This window comes from Phyllobates terribilis, unplaced genomic scaffold, assembly GCF_046119375.1.
Source record: "Phyllobates terribilis strain yellow unplaced genomic scaffold, ASM4611937v1 Scaffold_1__5_contigs__length_1240528914, whole genome shotgun sequence".
Taxonomy (NCBI): domain Eukaryota; kingdom Metazoa; phylum Chordata; class Amphibia; order Anura; family Dendrobatidae; genus Phyllobates; species Phyllobates terribilis.
In genome coordinates, this window is record NW_027362761.1 from 568,499,292 (window position 1) to 568,519,273 (window position 19,982).

Below are 19,982 nucleotides of genomic sequence, written 5' to 3' on the forward strand. Positions count from 1 at the left end.
TGAGTGCAGCTGTGGAGTATAATACATGATATAACTCAGGATCAGTACAGGATCAGTAATGTAATGTATGTACACAGTGACTGCACCAGCAGAATAGTGAGTGCAGCTCTGGAGTATAATACAGGATGTAACTCAGGATCAGTACAGGATCAGTAATGTAATGTATGTACACAGTGACTGTACCAGCAGAATAGTGAGTGCAGCTCTGGGGTATAATGCAGGATGTAACTCAGGATCAGTACACGATCAGTAATGTATGTACACAGTGACTGCACCAGCAGAATAGTGAGTGCAGCTCTGGAGTATAATACAGGATGTAACTCGGGATCAGTAATGTAATGTGTGATGAAAGCCGGCCGGTGGGTGCAGCTCTCTGGCGCCCCCTTACCTCTCAGGTCAGTCAAGGTACTGCACCTAGAGAAAGTAGTGCCAGGTAGCTGCAACCAGCGCAGGGAACACGGTAGTGTGTTATCCCTTCAACGTCACTACACAGCACAACTCGCTAGCGCCCTCTTAGCCTCAGGTCAGTCAAGGAACTGCACCTAGGATAAGCGGTCGCCAGAGAGACTGTCCTGTAACCTACTGGGTATCGGGGCCCTCTGTAGTGAGGGCGGTATATATATCTTCCTTGGCCGCGCCAGGAATATATATATCTGAACCTCCGACCGTCACTACCAGCCTTCCCCAATCCCCAGTTGGTATGCTGCCACCAGTCCCTATTTTAGATATACGCCCAGTCCGTGAATGGGCCTATATCGGGTCAGGAACCAACCCTGGGTAGCGTTTTTGGCTTGAGCCGAGCTCACACGGACGTGCGTTCGTTATGCAGAATAAAAGGCAGGCCCACAATTACTTGAGGTAATTGATTATAATAATACACTAGATACACGATATACAACTAAATATACACAGGTATAAGGTCAGGCTAAACTATACAACAATGGAATACAACACACAATCACCACAGCATATCAGTTACCGGTTTCTTGATTTTCTTGTGACGCAGGGAGAGGATTCTGCGATCGCAGGCACGGTTCTTTGTTACAGGCTGAGGCCTACCACCGCATGGTCAAACTGCTCCTCCCCTTGGTGGCCTCAGCTGGTGCTCAGATGTTCAGCACCCCACTCTTGGGTCAAAAACTGACTTGTCTCTTGTCTGTCCTGCTATCTTACCTGCCCCGTCCCGCCCACTGCTGGTGAGGTCAGCTGGCTCAGTCTCCACCCTCAGGTCTAACTTCGATCAGAAGCCCAAATTCTATGGAACCCAATAACTTCTTCTGGGATGGTCTCATGATACCCCCAGGGGTTCCCATGGATTCGGGCCGCCGTAACCGACCTTTTGATATCAATTATGATACCATACGGTCCTCAGGAATGGCTCCGCGCTATATCTTGGCTTCCAGAGCACGTACAAACGTCTACCGCGGAGGCTTGTGTGCGCAATGGCTCCGGGACGCCGTGATATTTTTTTATTGGCCCATCCCACGCAACATGCGTGTACTATTCATGTTTCTATATCTTATGCCTCCATGCTTGTGACAGACAAAGAAACTAGTCCTATGGGACAAATGGTCAGGTACAGATAGACGAAGCACCCCCCCCTGCTGGCTGTGTTTCCTCTCGAAGTCTTTGAAGCTCCTAGCATTCAAGTGTTAAGTAGGCTTCTTATCTTACAGGAGCCTGGATGGGGGGAAACTATCTAGTTGACGTTTTAACAGAAGGTCCCAAGGGTGGGGGCTGCTGAAGTGTGGCCATCCCTGGATATGATTTATCATTACCAAGATGGCGGCTACAGGTTCATCACACCTCCCCCTATACGAGGGCGCGAGGGGGTAGCACATTCCTGTGTTCCCCCGTGCGTCCTTCTGCACCCTCCCCTTGCCGGGATAACCCGTCAGCGTTACCGTGGTCACGGCCTCTTCTGTGGCGAATGGAGAAGTGGTACTGCTGGAGAGCGAGGCTCCAGCGTAGCAACGTGCCATTCGACCCAGAGACCGTGTGTAACCAGCTGAGGGGGTTGTGGTCCGTCTCCACGGTGAAATGGCTCCCGTACAAGTAGGGCTGCAGACGCTGCAGGGCCCATACAATTGCCAGGCATTCTTTTTCCACCGTGGAGTAAGCCACCTCCCGGGGCAGTAGCTTCCTGCTCAGGTACAAGACAGGATGTTCCTGGCCTGTCGTGTTGACCTGACTTAGCACAGCACCGAGGCCAAAGTCACTGGCGTCGGTCTGTACCACAAACGGCCGGTCGAAGTCGGCAGCTTGCAGTACAGGGGAGCTACTTAGGGCGGCCTTGAGTGCCCCGAAAGCTGTCTCGCAGGCGACTGTCCAGTCGACTGCGACGGGCAGCTTCTTCTTGGTGAGGTCCGTCAGGGGCTTGGCCAGGGTGCTATAGTGTGGGACGAACCTCCTATAGTACCCGGCGGTCCCCAAGAAGGACATCACCTGCTTTTTGGTCCTAGGAGTGGGCCAGGATGCGATGGCATCCACTTTCCCCGGTTCTGGCTTCAGAACCCCCCCGCCTACCCGGTGACCCAGGTAGAGGACCTCACTCATGCCCAGCTGGCACTTTTCCGGCTTGATGGTCAAGCCTGCCCGGTGGATCCGACCGAGCACCTGCCGCAGGTGCTCTAGGTGATCCTCCCAAGTGGGACTGAAGACTGCAATATCGTCCAAGTACGCAGCCGCGTACCCTTCAAGTCCCTCAAGCAGCGTATTGACCATCCGCTGAAAAGTGGCAGGGGCATTCTTCATGCCGAATGGCATCACTGTGGACTCGTACAGTCCAAAAGGGGTGATAAAGGCAGAGCGTTCCCTTGCCGCGGGGGTCAGAGGAATCTGCCAGTACCCCCGGCTCAGATCCATGATGGTCAGGTACTTAGCCCCGGCCATCCGATCGAGCAGGTCATCGATGCGTGGTATGGGGAACGCATCGGTGGCCGTTACAGCGTTGAGCCCCCGGTAGTCCACGCAGAACCGTGTAGTTCGGTCCTTCTTTGGTACGAGGACTACAGGCGAGGCCCACGCGCTGCTGGATGCCTGGATCACCCCCAGCTTCATCATCTCGTCTATCTCTTGGCGCATGTTTCCCTGCACCTCGAAAGAGACCCGATATGCTGAACGCCGGATCGGCGGGTGATCGCCAGTGTCCACGTCGTGGACAGCCATCTCAGTCCTTCCGGGCAGGCTGCTGAACAGCCCCCGGAAGGGGTGCAGGGTGGTCCCCAGCTGGGACCGTTGGTCCTCCGTGAGCTGGTGGCCAACCCCCACATCCTCGATGGACCCACCCGCCTTGGCTTGGGTGAGCAGATCCAGGAGGGTTTCTACCTCTCCTTCCTCGGGAAGGTTGCACACTGGGTGGGCAGTCGCTTCCCGCTCATGATGAGCCTTCATCATGTTCACGTGGAAGGCCTTCCTCCTTCCACGGGCGTGATCCAGGGTGACCAGATAGGTGACGGCATTGAGTTTCTGGTGCACGAAGTAGGGACCTTCCCAGGCTGCCTGAAGCTTGTTCTGTGGTACGGGGACCAGTACCCACACCTTTTGACCCACCTGGTAGGTCCTCTCACAAGCATTCTGGTCGTACCACCGCTTCTGGTCGGCCTGGGCCTGGGCCATATTGTCCTGCACCAGCTTTGCCAAGGCCATCATCCTGTCCCGGTGGCGCACGACATACTCGATGACCGACACCTCGGGGGTGGCCAAATCCCCTTCCCATGCTTCCTTCACCAGAGCCAGGGGGCCCCGTACCCGTCGCCCGTACAGGAGCTCAAAGGGGGAGAACCCCGTTGAGGCCTGCGGAACCTCCCGGTAAGCAAATAGGAGGTGTGGGAGGTAACGCTCCCAGTCTCTCCCGTGGGAGTCGACCAACATCTTAAGCATCTGCTTTAAGGTGCCATTGAACCGCTCACACAGGCCATTAGTCTGTGGGTGATACGGGCTGGCCACCAGATGTTGCACCTGCATTTGCTTACAGAGGGACTCCATCAGCCGCGACATGAACTGGGTCCCTCGGTCGGTGAGCATTTCTTGGGGGAAACCCACTCTGGAGAAGATCTCCAGTAAGGCGGTAGCCACCTTGTCGGCCCGAATGGACGACAAAGCTACCGCTTCCGGGTACCGGGTGGCATAGTCCACTACCGTGAGTATGAAGCATTTCCCGGAGTGGCTGGGAGTGGACAGAGGTCCAATAAGATCCACAGCAACCCTCGAGAAAGGCTCTTCGATGATTGGCAGAGTTACCAGTGGGGCTTTGGGGCGCGGCCCCGCCTTCCCCACCCTCTGACAGGTGTCACACGAACGGCAGTAGGCACCCACCGCGGCTCCCATCCCAGGCCAGTAGAAATGCTGAGCTATCCTGGCCTTGGTTTTAGCGATCCCTAGGTGTCCGGCCATCGGAATCTCGTGTGCGATCCGCAACAATTCCGCCCTGAACGGATAGGGTACCACTAACTGTCGGTCCCTGGGCCACGCCTCCGGTGAACCCTGCTGGACCGTTACCCGGTACAGCCGTCCCTGGTCCCAGACCACACGCTCGCAGTCTGACTCCATGGGAGGCTGTGCTGCCTGTTCCTTGAGAGCTTTCAGGCTGTCGTCTGCTTCCAACGCAGCCTGAAATTCCTGACTTGATGTGGCCAGAATCGACGAAACTGCCACATCCTCCGTCAGCCCCTCCGGGCATGTCACCTGGCCGCTGTCTGACCCGGCAGACACTTGGTCAGAAGTGGGGAAGCCGTCGGACCTCTGCAAGGCTCCTTGGGCTCCGACGCTCCCACTCCTGGTGACAGCGGCTATGACCGCTGTGACCGTGGGTAGTGCCTGCTTCCCCTCTGTTTCTGACCAAGCCGCCCGATCAGGCAGGCTTCCTAGGCCTTTGGACATCTCGGATGTGGGGAACTCCTGCCCTGGGGTCTTACCTGGCGGCTCCTCTCTTGGGACACCCCCACCTCCCATGGCCTGTTCCTCCCCCTGCAGTGGGCCTATACTCAGCAGCCTGGATACCCCTGGGAGCCCTACACTGCCGGTAGCTGCCCCCCTCTCCATCCCTGAGCTTCCCTCTACAGAATCCTGCCCGCCCCCTCCCTCACCGGAGGACAAGAGGTCACGGCACGCCGGCTGAGCACCTCTGCGGGCATCCCCACACTCCCCACCTGCTTTCACTAACCCTGTTTGTGTTGTGTCTGTGCAGGTGTTACCCTCAGGTTTCACTCCCTCCTCCTCAGCAGGACGCACACTACATACAACATGGTTGGCATTAGCAGCAGACAAATCAATACACTCTTGGGGGGCCGAACTTGGGGGTTCAGAGGGTACATACTGCGATACTAGACGCCCCAAGTCGGTCCCTAATAAAACATTTGCGGGAATATTTGGCGTTACTCCCACCTCCCGCATCCCCCTTCCGGCACCCCAGTCCAAATACACCATGGCAACGGGAAGTGCCGGCTCCACGCCTCCAACCCCGGAGACGGAAAGAGTCTTTCCTGGTACCAAGTCCTGGGGGGACACCACCTCAGGCCGTACCAGTGTTCGTTCAGCGCCCGTGTCCCGCAGTCCCATGACCGCAGAACGGCCTATGGTGACGGGTTGGATGTTGTCCAGGGACCTACCACCACCCCCTCCCACACACAAAACATTGGGCGCTCTCTGGGACTGGGATGGGGTCTTTTGGCGCTGGGGACACTCAGCCCTAAAGTGTCCTGGTGTGTTGCATAGATGACAACGTCTTACGTCTGGTCCTTGCCTGGAGAGGGCAACAGGGGGATACACCCCTTGTGTTCTAGGGGCCGGGGAAACAGGGGCATGACTGGGCTTACCCCCTCTCCAGGTGCTGCTGGCAGACTTCTTCAGCTCAGGCGCCCTGTTATTGGCATACTCGTCTGCCAGGGCGGCTGTAGCAGAAGCCCCTGTTGGTTTTCGGTCACGGAGGAACTGTCGGAGGTCCTCTGGGCAGTTCCACAAGAACTGCTCCGTGACGAACAGTTCCTGGACCTCCTGGCGGGTAGTAAGCGCTAGACCCGAGGTCCAGTGCTCTGCGGCTCTCAACAGCGCCCGCATATGATCGGTCCAGGTGTCCTTGGGGCCACGCAGCAGGCTCCGGAACTTCTGGCGGTACGACTCGGGAGTGAGGTTGTACTGCCGGATCAGGGCCCGCTTGATGCAGTCGTAGTTCTGTACCTCCCCGGCAGGTAAGTCCCCCAAGGCATCCAGGGACTTACCCCTCAAACGGGGGGTCAGGTATCTGGCCCACTGATCCCGGGCCAGATGGTGCTGAAGACAGGTCCGTTCAAATGCCACCAGAAAGGAGTCCAGGTCCCCATCCTTCTCCAGTAGAGGGAAGTCCTCAGCTCGGACTTTGGACGACTTGGTCTCCTGATGGGTTGGTTGCTCTAGCGGAAGCCCCCGCTGGGCCAGGTCCAGTTGGTGCTGGCGCTCCGCAGCTCGCTCTGCACGCTCCGCAACCTCCCGGCGCTCTGCAGCTTCACGCTCCGCAGCCCGCTCTGCACGCTCCTCCTCCGCTGCCTTCTCTGATGCTGCCAGGAGGGTTTTGTAGACGGCATCGCCATGAGACTGGAGACTTGCCATAGCCGCTTGTAAAAGGGCTTGTGATCTGGACAGGCTGGGCTGGGTAGGTGGTGGGCAGCCCACTGCGGGACCGTATACTGGGGACTGGCTCCCTGAGGTGCCCGGGCTGGACTCCTCCTCGCCATGAGTAACAATGTCCTCCCCTCCTGCCACACGGACCGTAGCATTAGCCTCCTGCAGGGTCTTGCTCCTGGTGCCGTCTGCCATCTTGGTAACTGACACCGCTGCAACCCTGAGTTTGCACACACCTTGTTATACTTTTAGCCTGACCGTCTAACGTTGGGCTGACCTTAAGACTCCAGCAGTGGAAGTTACCACTGGCAGTCTTTAGTGCCTGGGAGTAGGGGTCCCACAACACTATTATTCTGCAATCCCACCGCTCTGCCACCAATGTGATGAAAGCCGGCCGGTGGGTGCAGCTCTCTGGCGCCCCCTTACCTCTCAGGTCAGTCAAGGTACTGCACCTAGAGAAAGTAGTGCCAGGTAGCTGCAACCAGCGCAGGGAACACGGTAGTGTGTTATCCCTTCAACGTCACTACACAGCACAACTCGCTAGCGCCCTCTTAGCCTCAGGTCAGTCAAGGAACTGCACCTAGGATAAGCGGTCGCCAGAGAGACTGTCCTGTAACCTACTGGGTATCGGGGCCCTCTGTAGTGAGGGCGGTATATATATCTTCCTTGGCCGCGCCAGGAATATATATATCTGAACCTCCGACCGTCACTACCAGCCTTCCCCAATCCCCAGTTGGTATGCTGCCACCAGTCCCTATTTTAGATATACGCCCAGTCCGTGAATGGGCCTATATCGGGTCAGGAACCAACCCTGGGTAGCGTTTTTGGCTTGAGCCGAGCTCACACGGACGTGCGTTCGTTATGCAGAATAAAAGGCAGGCCCACAATTACTTGAGGTAATTGATTATAATAATACACTAGATACACGATATACAACTAAATATACACAGGTATAAGGTCAGGCTAAACTATACAACAATGGAATACAACACACAGAATCACCACAGCATATCAGTTACCGGTTTCTTGATTTTCTTGTGACGCAGGGAGAGGATTCTGCGATCGCAGGCACGGTTCTTTGTTACAGGCTGAGGCCTACCACCGCATGGTCAAACTGCTCCTCCCCTTGGTGGCCTCAGCTGGTGCTCAGATGTTCAGCACCCCACTCTTGGGTCAAAAACTGACTTGTCTCTTGTCTGTCCTGCTATCTTACCTGCCCCGTCCCGCCCACTGCTGGTGAGGTCAGCTGGCTCAGTCTCCACCCTCAGGTCTAACTTCGATCAGAAGCCCAAATTCTATGGAACCCAATAACTTCTTCTGGGATGGTCTCATGATACCCCCAGGGGTTCCCATGGATTCGGGCCGCCGTAACCGACCTTTTGATATCAATTATGATACCATACGGTCCTCAGGAATGGCTCCGCGCTATATCTTGGCTTCCAGAGCACGTACAAACGTCTACCGCGGAGGCTTGTGTGCGCAATGGCTCCGGGACGCCGTGATATTTTTTTATTGGCCCATCCCACGCAACATGCGTGTACTATTCATGTTTCTATATCTTATGCCTCCATGCTTGTGACAGACAAAGAAACTAGTCCTATGGGACAAATGGTCAGGTACAGATAGACGAAGCACCCCCCCCTGCTGGCTGTGTTTCCTCTCGAAGTCTTTGAAGCTCCTAGCATTCAAGTGTTAAGTAGGCTTCTTATCTTACAGGAGCCTGGATGGGGGGAAACTATCTAGTTTTAACAGAAGGTCCCAAGGGTGGGGGCTGCTGAAGTGTGGCCATCCCTGGATATGATTTATCATTACCAAGATGGCGGCTACAGGTTCATCACATAATGTATGTACACAGTGACTGCACCAGCAGAATAGTGAGTGCAGCTCTGGAGTATAATACAGGATGTAACTCAGGATCAGTAATGTAATGTATGTACACAGTGACTGCACCAGCAGAATAGTGAGTGCAGCTCTGGGGTATAATACAGGATGTAACTCAGGATCAGTAATGTAATGTATGTACACAGTGACTGCACCAGCAGAATAGTGAGTGCAGCTCTGGAGTATAATACAGGATGTAACTCAGGATCAGTACAGGATCAGTAATGTAATGTATGTACACAGTGACTGCACCAGCAGAATAGTGAGTGCAGCTCTGGAGTATAATCCCGGATGTAACTCAGAATCAGTAATGTAATGTGCAATGCCTTGAAAAATTATTCATACCTACATTTCCACTTTTTTTAATGTTCCACCCAGGGCTGTGGAGTCGGTAAGCCAAACCTCCGAGTCCTCAATTTCCCTGACTCCCGACCCCACAGCCCCGGTCACTACTGATCGTGTACATAAAGTGCAGCACAGATTCATCTCAACTAAAAGCCGAGACCCTTAGATCAGGAATAGGACAGACATTTATAGGACATTTCATAACTTTCACAAATTGTTCTAAAAAAATTTACAGCACATACTGCATTGTACTACTGTACCCAATGTATTATATATTTTAGGAGTCAGTCGGTCCATTTTATACCAACTCCAACACCCACTCCACAGCCCTTGTTACACCCACAAATGTAAATGTATTTTCTTGGGATTTCATGTGATACCAACACAAAGTAGAAAGTATTTGTGAAGTGTAAAGGAAATGATACATGGGGTTTTCTAAATATTTAAAAAATATAAATCTGTAATTTGTTGTGTGCATTTATATTCAGCCGCTGAGTCAGTACTTTGAAGGACCACCTTTCTCTGCAGTTACTGCTGCAGTCTTTTGGGGTCTGTCTCTACCATCTTTGCCTATCTAGAGGTGACATTTTCCCCTTCTTTGCACACTCGCTCTCGCTCAGTGAGATTGGATGGAGATGTCTGTGAGCAGCAATTTACACGTCTTATCACTGATTCTCCGTGGGATTTAGGTCTGGACTGTGACTGCGCTGTTCACACACATGAATATGCTTTTATCTAAATCATTGATTGGAGATCTGTCCGGATATTTAGGGTCGTTGTCCTGCTTGAAGGTGAACCTAACACCCCAGTCTCAAATCTTTTGCAGCCTGTAACAGGTTTTCTACAGGATTGCCCTGTATTTATCTCCATCCACCAACTCATCAACTCTGACCAGCTTTGCAGTCCCTGCTGAAGATAAGCCTCCCCCCAGCATGATGCAGCTACCACCATGTGTGATGGTGGGGATGGTGTTTTCATGGTGATGTGCATTGTTAGTTTTCCGTGACTCATAGAGTTTTGCATTTGTCTCAAAAAGTTATTTTGCTAGCTGTATCCCCTACATGGCTTTTTGCAAACTGAAAGCAGGACCTCTTATGGCTTGCTTTCAATATGTCTTTCTTCTTGTTACCCTCTCATAAAGACCAGATTTGTGAAGTGTAGAATAGTCGTCCTGTGGACAGACTCTCCCACCTTAGCTGTGGATATTTGCAGAGTAACCATGGGCCTCTTTGCTGCTTCCCTAATTTGTGCTCTCCTTGTTTGGGATGTCAGTCTAGGTGGACAGCCATGTCTTGGTAGGTTTGCAGTTGTGCCATGCTCCTTCCATTTTTGTGATGATAGATTGAACAGTGCTCCGTGAGATGTTCAGCACTTGAAATATTTTTTAGAACCTAATCCTGTTTACTCTTCTCAACCTTATCCCTGACCTGTCTGGTGTGCTCATTGATTTTCATGATGCTGTTTGATCCCTAATGTTCTCACACCTCTGAGGCCTTCACAGAAGAGCTGTATTTATACTGAGAAGAAATTACACATGGGTGGACTCAATATACTAATTATGTGACTTCTGCAGACAATTGGTCACGCAGGATTTTATTTAGGGGGATCTGACTCCTGGGAGCTGAATACAAATGCACCTCACAATTTTCAGATTTATATTATTAAATATTTAGATAATCATGAATCATTTCCTTTACACTTCACAAATACTTGATACGTCCCTGCCCCCCAGTAGTCATAGCTGTGACCCCACCTTCTCCACCCCCAGCATGGCCACCTGTCCTTATTTTCCCTGCAGCCCTTTTTCATTGGTAATCATAAGAAGTTACATCCACACGTGGTTTCTCTGGTGTGTGTCGCTGCAGGACCATGTCGTCCATAATCTTATTGATGTTTCTTTCTTTCTAAATTACTTTTTCTTTTTTTTTTGCCAGGTTGTAAAAATGACTGGGAACAGTCTCGTCCTTCCCATCGTGCTATGGGGCCGTAAAGCCCCCACACATTGTATATCCACGGTGCTGGTGATGGATGATATGGGCACGGTTATCACAGGGTGCCACGACGGACAGATCTGCTTATGGGATCTATCACCGGAGCTGGAAGTGAGTATAAATATTTGACCAGATCTGGGCTGGAGCTGCAGTACCTGACACGTCCTCGTGCACGGATGGGGCGCTGTTCCTGAAAAGTATTGTGGGGACCGTAGTAGCTGTATTTCTGATCATCGTTGTGGAGTTTAGGGTCATATTTCACAGATTTAAAAGGGTTATCGCCAACCGGACCACCTTAGTTTAATCAATTCAAAAGTAGTGTATACTCCCCTCCTGGAGAGTGCCGGCTCTTGTAGGGTCACCTCCCGGCTGCAGCCATTGAGTGGCCGCTCGTCAGCTGCAGCTTTTTCCTATGTCATTCGTCTTACTGGAATATTAATGGGTTGCAGCCATTTAGTGGCTGCTGATTGACTGCAGCCTGATGGGGGATGCAACAAGTCATACCGGGAACAGCAGCACCGACACTGCTGGATCGGTGCCGCTGCAGGAGGTGATTTTTAACGTGTTTTTGAGGTCACCCCCCCCCCCCCCCCCCCTATTTTTCAGTATGTTAAATGGCATAATAAATATATATCTTTTTAAAAACTACAGCTCAAAGCAAAAAAGGGGGGAAAAAAAAAAAAAGACAAAAATAATTCCTGCAACGGTAAGAGGTGGCTAAGGGATCCTCATCTCTTGGCCTGGAGTGGAGAGCGGTCATAAAGAGCTTCTCTCTCTGGAGGACCTGTCTTGTCCTGCATTACACAGGCCACCCAATGATATGAATAAGCAGTGCGTAATACTCTTCGTCTCCCGCGGAGGCGCTGCAGGGAAATTGGACACTTAAAGCTCGCTATCCTCGCAGATTACGGCTGATCGAGGTTGTATTAAGTAGTGAACCCTCCATGGATGTGGATGGAAGTTAATTTAGGATTTCTTTGCGCTCAGCCTTTGTCCCCTCCACTTGTTCTTCTGGGAAAGCTGAGTGACAATCAATATGGCTGCTGTTACTAGCGTAGCACCGGATGTCACCAAGCTTTCCCAGGTCCCAGAATGGCAGTAGTATGTGAATGAAGAGTTGTCATCGCATCGCTTAGGAGGTTCACGAGTTTGAAAAGGTTTGCTGGCAGCCATATTGGTTGTCACCCAGGTTTCGAGGGACGTTCTATTTTTTACCAGTCCACTTTGTTTAGTCCTTTTATGTGATGTTTTCTTCACAGGTCCGACACGACTAATACTGCTTTTTTTTTTTTTTTTTTTTATATTATATTTTCTTTTATTACATTTTTTAGATCAATCCTCGGGCCTTGCTTTTTGGTCACACAGCGTCCATCACCTGCCTGTCTAAAGCCTGTGCGTCTACGGACCGGCAGTACATAGTGAGCGCCTCGGAGAGCGGGTGAGTCGTCCGACCCCTTTCATAGGAGGAAATGGGAGCGCCAAGTTGTTAATTTATTCATACATTTACAGGAAGAGTAACAGTGGAGCTGACACAATGTAAATTCCTAGGAGAAGGATGTTCCAGAATATGATTTATAGTATTTACTAAAACAAGACTTGTCAAGAGAGGGGAACAATTTTTACAAATTATATTCTCCACAACAGGGGCCCTCGGCCCATGGCTCACCAGCCCCACGGCGGCTATGTGCCAGCTCGACCCATTAGCTCTGGATACAGCGGATGGCCATCAGCATGACGAAGTGAAGGAGGAGCCATGAAAAGGCTGTAGTGTAGCGGCGCTGAGACTGCCTCCTCCTCCTTGCTGGTGACATTATCCCCCATCCTCAAGCAGCTGCCTCCTCCTCCTTGCTGGTGACATTATCCCCCATCCTCATTCAGCTGCCTCCTCCTCCTTATAGCTTCTTCCAGCGACCATAGATAACTGATCCCGGTAGCTTGACCCTAGAGGCGCTAAAGTCGGGAGCCAGTTGGATGCACATTTTCTATGATTTCTTTGTGTAGATTGTGGCTCGTGACCATTTCTTAAATGTGAATGTGGCTTTTAAAGGTAACACTATCTTGTCTGTTTTCTTCCGATAGCGAAATGTGTCTCTGGGACGTAAACGATGGAAGATGTGTAGAATTTACTAAATTGGCGTGCACTCACACCGGTATACAGGTTGGTGGATTCTTTCATATAATTAACTTATTGATAATTTAATAGACACAAATAGAAATTCTTAATGTCTTTTAACTCCTTCCCGACTTTGCACATACTGGTACATCCAATCTCAGGTCCTCGTGTATGAGGTGGGCTCAGGACCTGAGCCCGCTCCATAACCCGGCAGCTGCTGACTGTGTTACACAGCTGGCATCTACCTCTAACGGCAGTGAGCCGAGCAGAGCTAGTAATTAATCTTGTAAAAGCTACTGTCAATTTATATCAGCATTTAACATCTGTTGTCCAGAGGGCGAGCCTTTCCATGGACCCACTTTGGCATCATGTTTGCAGGATGCCGATAGATTGTAATTGCAGCCAGGGGCCTGCTGAATCCACTGTCTGCCATTATGTTGTTCCTGTGACGACCAGCCTGTGGCAGGGCTTCATAGCAGACTGTGGTCTCCTTTTATATATTGCAATACTGTGAAATTGCAGCAAGTAATCGGTCGATCACAGGTCCAAGTCCCCTAAAAGGACTAAATAAATAAAGTAAAAAAAAAAGAAAAAAAAAAAATTATATAAACACCTCCCACCCCCTCAGTTAATATATAAAAATAAAGAACTAAACATTTTTCTTATCACTGCATCCATAAAAGTCTGACATATTAAAATCTATAAATTAATTAATCCGCATTCTAAAGAGAGAAGAAAAATCAAAATTCCAGAGTTTCGGTTACCACAAGTCCAACAAAAAGTGCAATAAAAAGCGATCAAAACGTTATGGCATTAATAAAACCATTAGCTTGCCACACAAAAGAAAAACAGCCCTCACACACCTCCATCGACGTAAAAATGTAAATTTAACGGGGCTTTGGAAATGGCATCAGAAAGCGGAATTTTATTTTTATTTATTTTTTACACATTTTTGATTTTTTATTTTCACTACTTAAAAAAGAAAGAAAAATTGTGTGTAATTGTATGGACCTAAGAAATCATGTTACCAGGTCATTTTTAATGCACAATGAACTCTATGACAACAACACCCAAAAAACAATGGCTCAACTGCATCATTTTATTTATTTATTTATTTTTTTTTCGATTTTACATCACTTGGATTTTTTTTTCTTCCTATTTTACAACACTTTATTATGTGATCAAATGAATGGTGTCAATCAAAGCTACAGCTCGTTCTGCAAAAAAAAAACCCGAAAGCCCTCGTGTCGACGGACTGATAAAAAAAGAGTAATGGCCATTAAAAGAAGGGGCAGAAAGAAACAATAGTGCAAAAATGGAAAATAAGTCATGAAGGAAGTTACATGTTATATACGGTGGGTACGGAAAGTATTCAGACCCCTTTAAATTTTTCTCTTTGTTTCATTGCAGCCATTTGGTAAATTCTAAAAAGTTTATTTTTTTCTCGTGTGTGTTCATGGAGATATATAGATAGATATATATCTATCTCTATCACTCTTTACAGCTGTATATCTTTCGTGGACATTATTAGGCTGATGGAGTCAAATGTTTTTGTTTTGTTTTTTTTTCTCAGTTTTACCAGTTCTCTGCTGGGACACAACGGGAAGGGCGATTGCTTTGTCACGGTCATTACCCTGAGGTCCTCGTGGTGGACGCCAGCAGCCTGGAAGTCCTGTACTCACTCGTGTCAAAGATTTCTCCAGATTGGATCAGCTCCATGAGCATCATCCGCTCTCACAGAACACAAGGTAACTCTCGCACTTTCATGTCCACGCTACGATTTTTTTTTCAACTCCAACATATCAAAAAATGCCAGTTTTTTTTTTTTTCAGGAATAGCATTATTACTTTTAAAGAGCTTTTCTAGAATCTTGGTGTTGATGTCCTCCCCTCAGGATAATCCATTTTTTGTTTTTAAAGGGAGCCTGTCCGCTAAAAAACCCAAAAGGTATTTACCTGCAGGGATAGTGATAATCTCCAGGCATAAAGCATTTATAGCAAACATTTTCTGCTGGTTTACTGGAGGAGCAGCTACAGGGAGAAAAAGAAGTTATATTCTCCCTGCAGCCGCTTGCTTCTTCTCGTGGTGATGCAAAGGGCAGTGAATACTTACCACTCCCCATACAGTGAGCGCACGGTAATCACGACTACGCTCCTTGACTGACAGTCTGCCCTGCAGGATGTCAATCAACATATCAGGAAATGATTACTGTTGTGCTTACTGTGTGGGACCCCCATCAATCAATAGAGTAAGGGTCTATGTGTGTGATTTGCGTGATAGTGAGCATGTGCGACCATCACTCCATCTACTGATGGTCACACATGCCCAGTATCGCTCTATTTACAGGTGGTCACACGTGCTCAGTATCTCTTTTCACTGATGGGCACTCGTGCTCAGTACCGCTCCACTTGCTGGTTGTCACGCATGCTCTCTGTCGCTCCACTTGCTGGTGGTCACGCGAGCTCTGTCGCTCCATTCACATCGGGGACTCCCTCAGGATTAGTGGAGGTTTCAGTAGCCGGACCCCCAGGGATTATACATTTATCATCACTTCAGATGATTGTTTGTCTTCAGTCACAGTATGGGGCAGTGATAGCCTGAGACATTACCTACTGGGGACTTTAATAGCCGTCCTCTATATGCGCATTGTCAGAAGGGATCTTGCCTGCATCCTTCTGATGCCAGTAGCTGGAAGAGGAGCAATGAGGGAGTGCAGCAAAGGTAAGTGTTTTTGTATCCATACCCGAGCAGTGATAAATATACCTGATGGTGAGACTGGTCAGACTGAACTGTTGCTTAAATTAAAAGCTGCTTAAAAACTGAAAATAATTGTGACATGTTTTTGTTTTGCAGAAGACACGGTCGTAGCCGTCTCAGTCACTGGCATCCTGAAAGTCTGGATTATTACTGCCGAGGTTCACCGCATGCAGGTAAAGAAGGTTCTTACTCCAGCGTGCAAATACATGACCATCAACTTCCACAGTATGGTAAAGAAAAAGTATGTAAAAATAGATGATGACTCAGAATGGGCTTCATAGGAGAGGACCAAGGTGGCAGCGACAGAGTTCTTTGGCTCAGATGGTAGTCTATCTGCACTCCTGATCACATGCCAGCCCTTTAAATGTCACTGTCAGTGTTTGACAGCAGCATCTAAATGGCTAACAGCAGCAATCAAAGACAGCTTTCTGTGCGCTATTGTTTTATAGCTCCATTATTAAAGGCATATAGTTGGCCGGATATTTATTGTTAACTGAGCAATGACTCTTTGTCAATTGACCTATAACACTCGGGCGCCACTCAATAATGCTACATGAGACAAGGACCAGAATGAAGACTTCTACATTTTGACCTACTACCAATTTGCAAAACCTATAAATGAATATACTGGTGCATCGCACTAAATTAGAATATCATCAAAAAGTTAATTTATTTCAGTTCTTCAATGCAAAAAGTGAAACTCCTATATTATACAGAGTCATTATACAGAGTCATTACACACAGAGTGATCTATTTCAAGGGTTTATTTCTGTTAATGTTAATGATTATGGCTTACAGCCAATGAAAACACAAGTCATTATCTCAGTAAATTAATATAATGAACAAAAAACACCTGCAAAGGCTTCCTAAGCGTTTAAAAAGGTCCCTTAGTCTGTTTCAGTAGGCTCCACAATCATGGGGAAGACTTCTGACTTGACAGATGTCCAGAAGGCAGTCATTGACACACTCCACAAGGTCCCAGAGTCTGGAGGAAGAGTAGAGAGGCCACAATTCAAGCTGCTTGAGGTCTAGTGTGAAGTCTCCACAATCAGTGATGGTTTGGGGAGCCATGTCATCTGCTGGTGTAGGTCCACTGGGTTTTATCAAGACCAAAGTCAGCGCCGCCGTCTACCAGGACATTTTACAGCACTTCATGCTTCCCTCTGCCGACAAGCTTTATGGAGATTGAAATGTCATTCTCCAGCAGGACTTGGCTCCTGTCCACACTGCTAAAAGTACCAATACCTGGTTTACACACAACAGTATCACTGTGCTTGATTGGCAGCAAACTCGCCTGACCTTAACCCCATAGAGAATCTATTATAGAGAATCTATGGGGTATTGTCAAGAGGAAGATGAGAGACCCCAGACCCAACAATGCAGACGAGCTGAAGGCTGCTATCAAAGCCACCGGGGCATCCATAACACCTCAGCAGTGCCACAGGCTGATCCCTCCATGCCACATCGCCGCATTGATGCAGTAATTGATGCAAAAGGAGCCCGACCAATTTGCTGAATATACATTTCAGATTTTAAAAAACATTTTTCAGGCTGTTGTTATAAAGTATTCTAATTTACTGAGATAATGACTTTTGTGTTTTCATTGGCTGTAAGCCATAATCATCAACATTAACAGAAAGAAACACTTGAAATAGATCACTCTGTAATGACTCTATATAATATAGGAGCTTCACTTTTTGTATTGAATAACTGAAATAAATTAACTTTTTGATGACATTCTAATTTAGTGAGATGCACCTGTATCATAATGCCACATCCTTTTGTCAAAAGTTGCAGTCGTTTAATAAATATGGCACTTGGCCAAAGTATTGGTGACTGTACAGACTTTGCAGACTAAGGTTAGGTGGTTGTTTTTTGCCCCAGGTGCTGTTCCTTTTTGTAGAATTTACTTTTTTTCTTGCCTTTTTTGTAGGACACAGAACCGGTGTTTGAAGAAGAATCTAAACCTATTTATTGTCAGAACTGCCAGAGCATCTCCATCTGTGCGTTCACACAGCGTTCACTTTTGGTCGTCTGTGCAAAATATTGGAGGGTAAGTCTAAAGTAATATCTACAAACAGGGAAGGGTTTGCAAGTATGTTTATAGGGGCTTGGAAATCCTTTTAGGACAGGGCCATTTTACATTTTTTGCACTTTCCTTTTTTACTTTCCTTTTCCAAGAGCTATTGTCTTATGGGTTTCATTTTTACGGTGTTCATTATACAGTAAAAATGACCTGATGACTTGATTCTTCAGGTCAGTACGATTACGGCGATACCAAACTTTGTAAACTTTGAACATTTCAATAATTTTTTGTTACAAAACAGCAATTTTGTCAGTTTTGATTTTATTTTTCCTTAGAGGGTTTACCGGTTCAATTTAAGTTTGTATTTTCATATTACAGATATTTTTTTTTCTTTTAGTCTTAAATTGTGAAAAGATGGTGATTTAAAGTTATATATTTATAACATATATATTTTTTTATATCATTTTTTTTTTTTTTTTATCCCCAGAGCGATCTTTTTTTTTTCCATTTACCCCAAAAGCTGAATATTGCTGTGAATATACAGTGAAAATAATGTTCTCCTATGAAGTTCATCCACAAGCTGAGCTTCACAGAAAGAAAGACCACGATGGCGACATCAGGGACTGCATGCTAATCTATATGCATCCTAGGATCGCAAATTTGGAGGGGGTGGCAGGAGGCGATAGGCACCGATGCACGAGCACAGCAGCAACCCGACCATTTAAATGCCGCAGTCAGTGATTGACAACGGAAACTAAATGGTTAACAGCAGCAGAGTCTAAAGTGTTAACAGCAGCGATCTTCAGAGGCAGATGCTGACTGTATAATATGAGGCCGTCCAGCCACCTACTTGGCTGCATGTGTGGGGCTTTATACGGGACTGTCCTAGGCTAAAGATGCCTATAGAAACAAGTCCCCATTTCTTTTTAAGCCCTTATAAAAGATTTATTCTTGCTGTCCGTTAATACAAACTAATCTTTATGTTCAGAGACTGCTGATCTAGTCCAATTAAGAGAGACCCACTAATCATTAAAGGGGTTGTCCGGCCTCCAATAACAAGTCTGCAGTCACTCTATGTGAACAAGAATGTTGCAGTTCACTGGCAGCAAGCAGAGATCCTAAAATGCACTGCATAAGTGTACTTTAGAAAGTTGCACAACTTTTCTTTATGGATGGATAAGGCACTCCTGGGCACTAACTTCTGATCGCCCTATGGGCTCCTTTTTCAGGTATTTGACGCCGGGGATTATTCTTTGCTGTGTTCTGTCCTGAGCGAGGAGGGTCAGACATGGACCGGAGGAGACTTCATAGCCGCGGACAAAGTGATCGTCTGGACTGAAGACGGACAAAGCTTTATCTATAAACTTCCAGCCAGGTGATGTCTTGTGTTTCCTTTTATATTTTCCTACAAAATAAAACGTACATTTGTCCATAACAGAGCCATAAATTAATCGTTTTCGGTGCACAAGGGTCTCCTTAGTGAGGGTCACTTGCATGGCACTATTTTTTTTTTTTTTTTAAAGCTTTAGTGTAATATTAGAAAAATGGAACCTGAATAAAATGATATTTAAAAAAAAAATTATTACTGCAGAGCAGGTTCACGCTGAGCACGTGTGACTGATAATAAAAAGTCCGGAGACGGCATGGTGAACGTTATGCCAGCAGCAACGTCATCCTGCATGAGCAGTTTGATGGTGGGTCAGTGATGGTCTGGAGATGTATCCTTGATGGGTTGCACAAACCTTCATGTGATAGCCAGCGGTGCTCTGACTGCTGTTACTTACCAGGATGAAATGCTCAGAGCTGTCATCTGACCTTAGAGTGGTCCCTGGGTTCTTCTTGGTGCCGGACAATACGCGACCTCATGTGGGCAGAGTATGTAGGCAAATCCTAAATGACGAAGCCATTGGTACCACTGACTTGCCCTCATATTCTCCAAATCTGATTCCGATTAAGAAATTCACAGATCTTATACATCACTGATCCCCCTGAGGACACCATCCGCCTTCTCATCAGGAGCACGCCCAGACATTGACTGGAGTGTATACAGGCACGTTACAGAGTCACATTATGAATTGCCATGATGAAATTAAAGGGAACGTGTTGCCAGGTTTTCCCCTCTCTTCTTACGATCGCCGTCCTCCTCCCCTGCATTGTGTGGACGACGTTTCCCACAACATCTGCATAGTGTCCCCATCACGGTTCTGCACGATGGCGGACACTGTGTGGATGACATAGGATGCATCATCCACATGAAGCAGGGAAGGAGGAC

The 19,982-nt window shown here is 48.1% G+C and overlaps 1 protein-coding gene across 9 annotated transcripts in view; it reads left to right on the top strand.

Moving 5' to 3' along the window:
* The window catches only part of WDR7 (WD repeat domain 7), a 414,768-nt gene that overhangs the window by 13,080 nt on the left and 381,706 nt on the right, over nucleotides 1-19,982 (top strand). For all 9 annotated transcript variants that reach the window (XM_073680963.1, XM_073680990.1, XM_073680974.1 and 6 more), the window contains 7 exons: nucleotides 10,758-10,925; nucleotides 12,146-12,252; nucleotides 12,894-12,972; nucleotides 14,501-14,675; nucleotides 15,781-15,857; nucleotides 17,618-17,737; nucleotides 18,940-19,085. In XM_073680963.1, coding sequence (XP_073537064.1) covers nucleotides 10,758-10,925; nucleotides 12,146-12,252; nucleotides 12,894-12,972; nucleotides 14,501-14,675; nucleotides 15,781-15,857; nucleotides 17,618-17,737; nucleotides 18,940-19,085 — 872 coding nt within the window. The remainder of the gene's footprint in view (nucleotides 1-10,757; nucleotides 10,926-12,145; nucleotides 12,253-12,893; nucleotides 12,973-14,500; nucleotides 14,676-15,780; nucleotides 15,858-17,617; nucleotides 17,738-18,939; nucleotides 19,086-19,982) is intronic.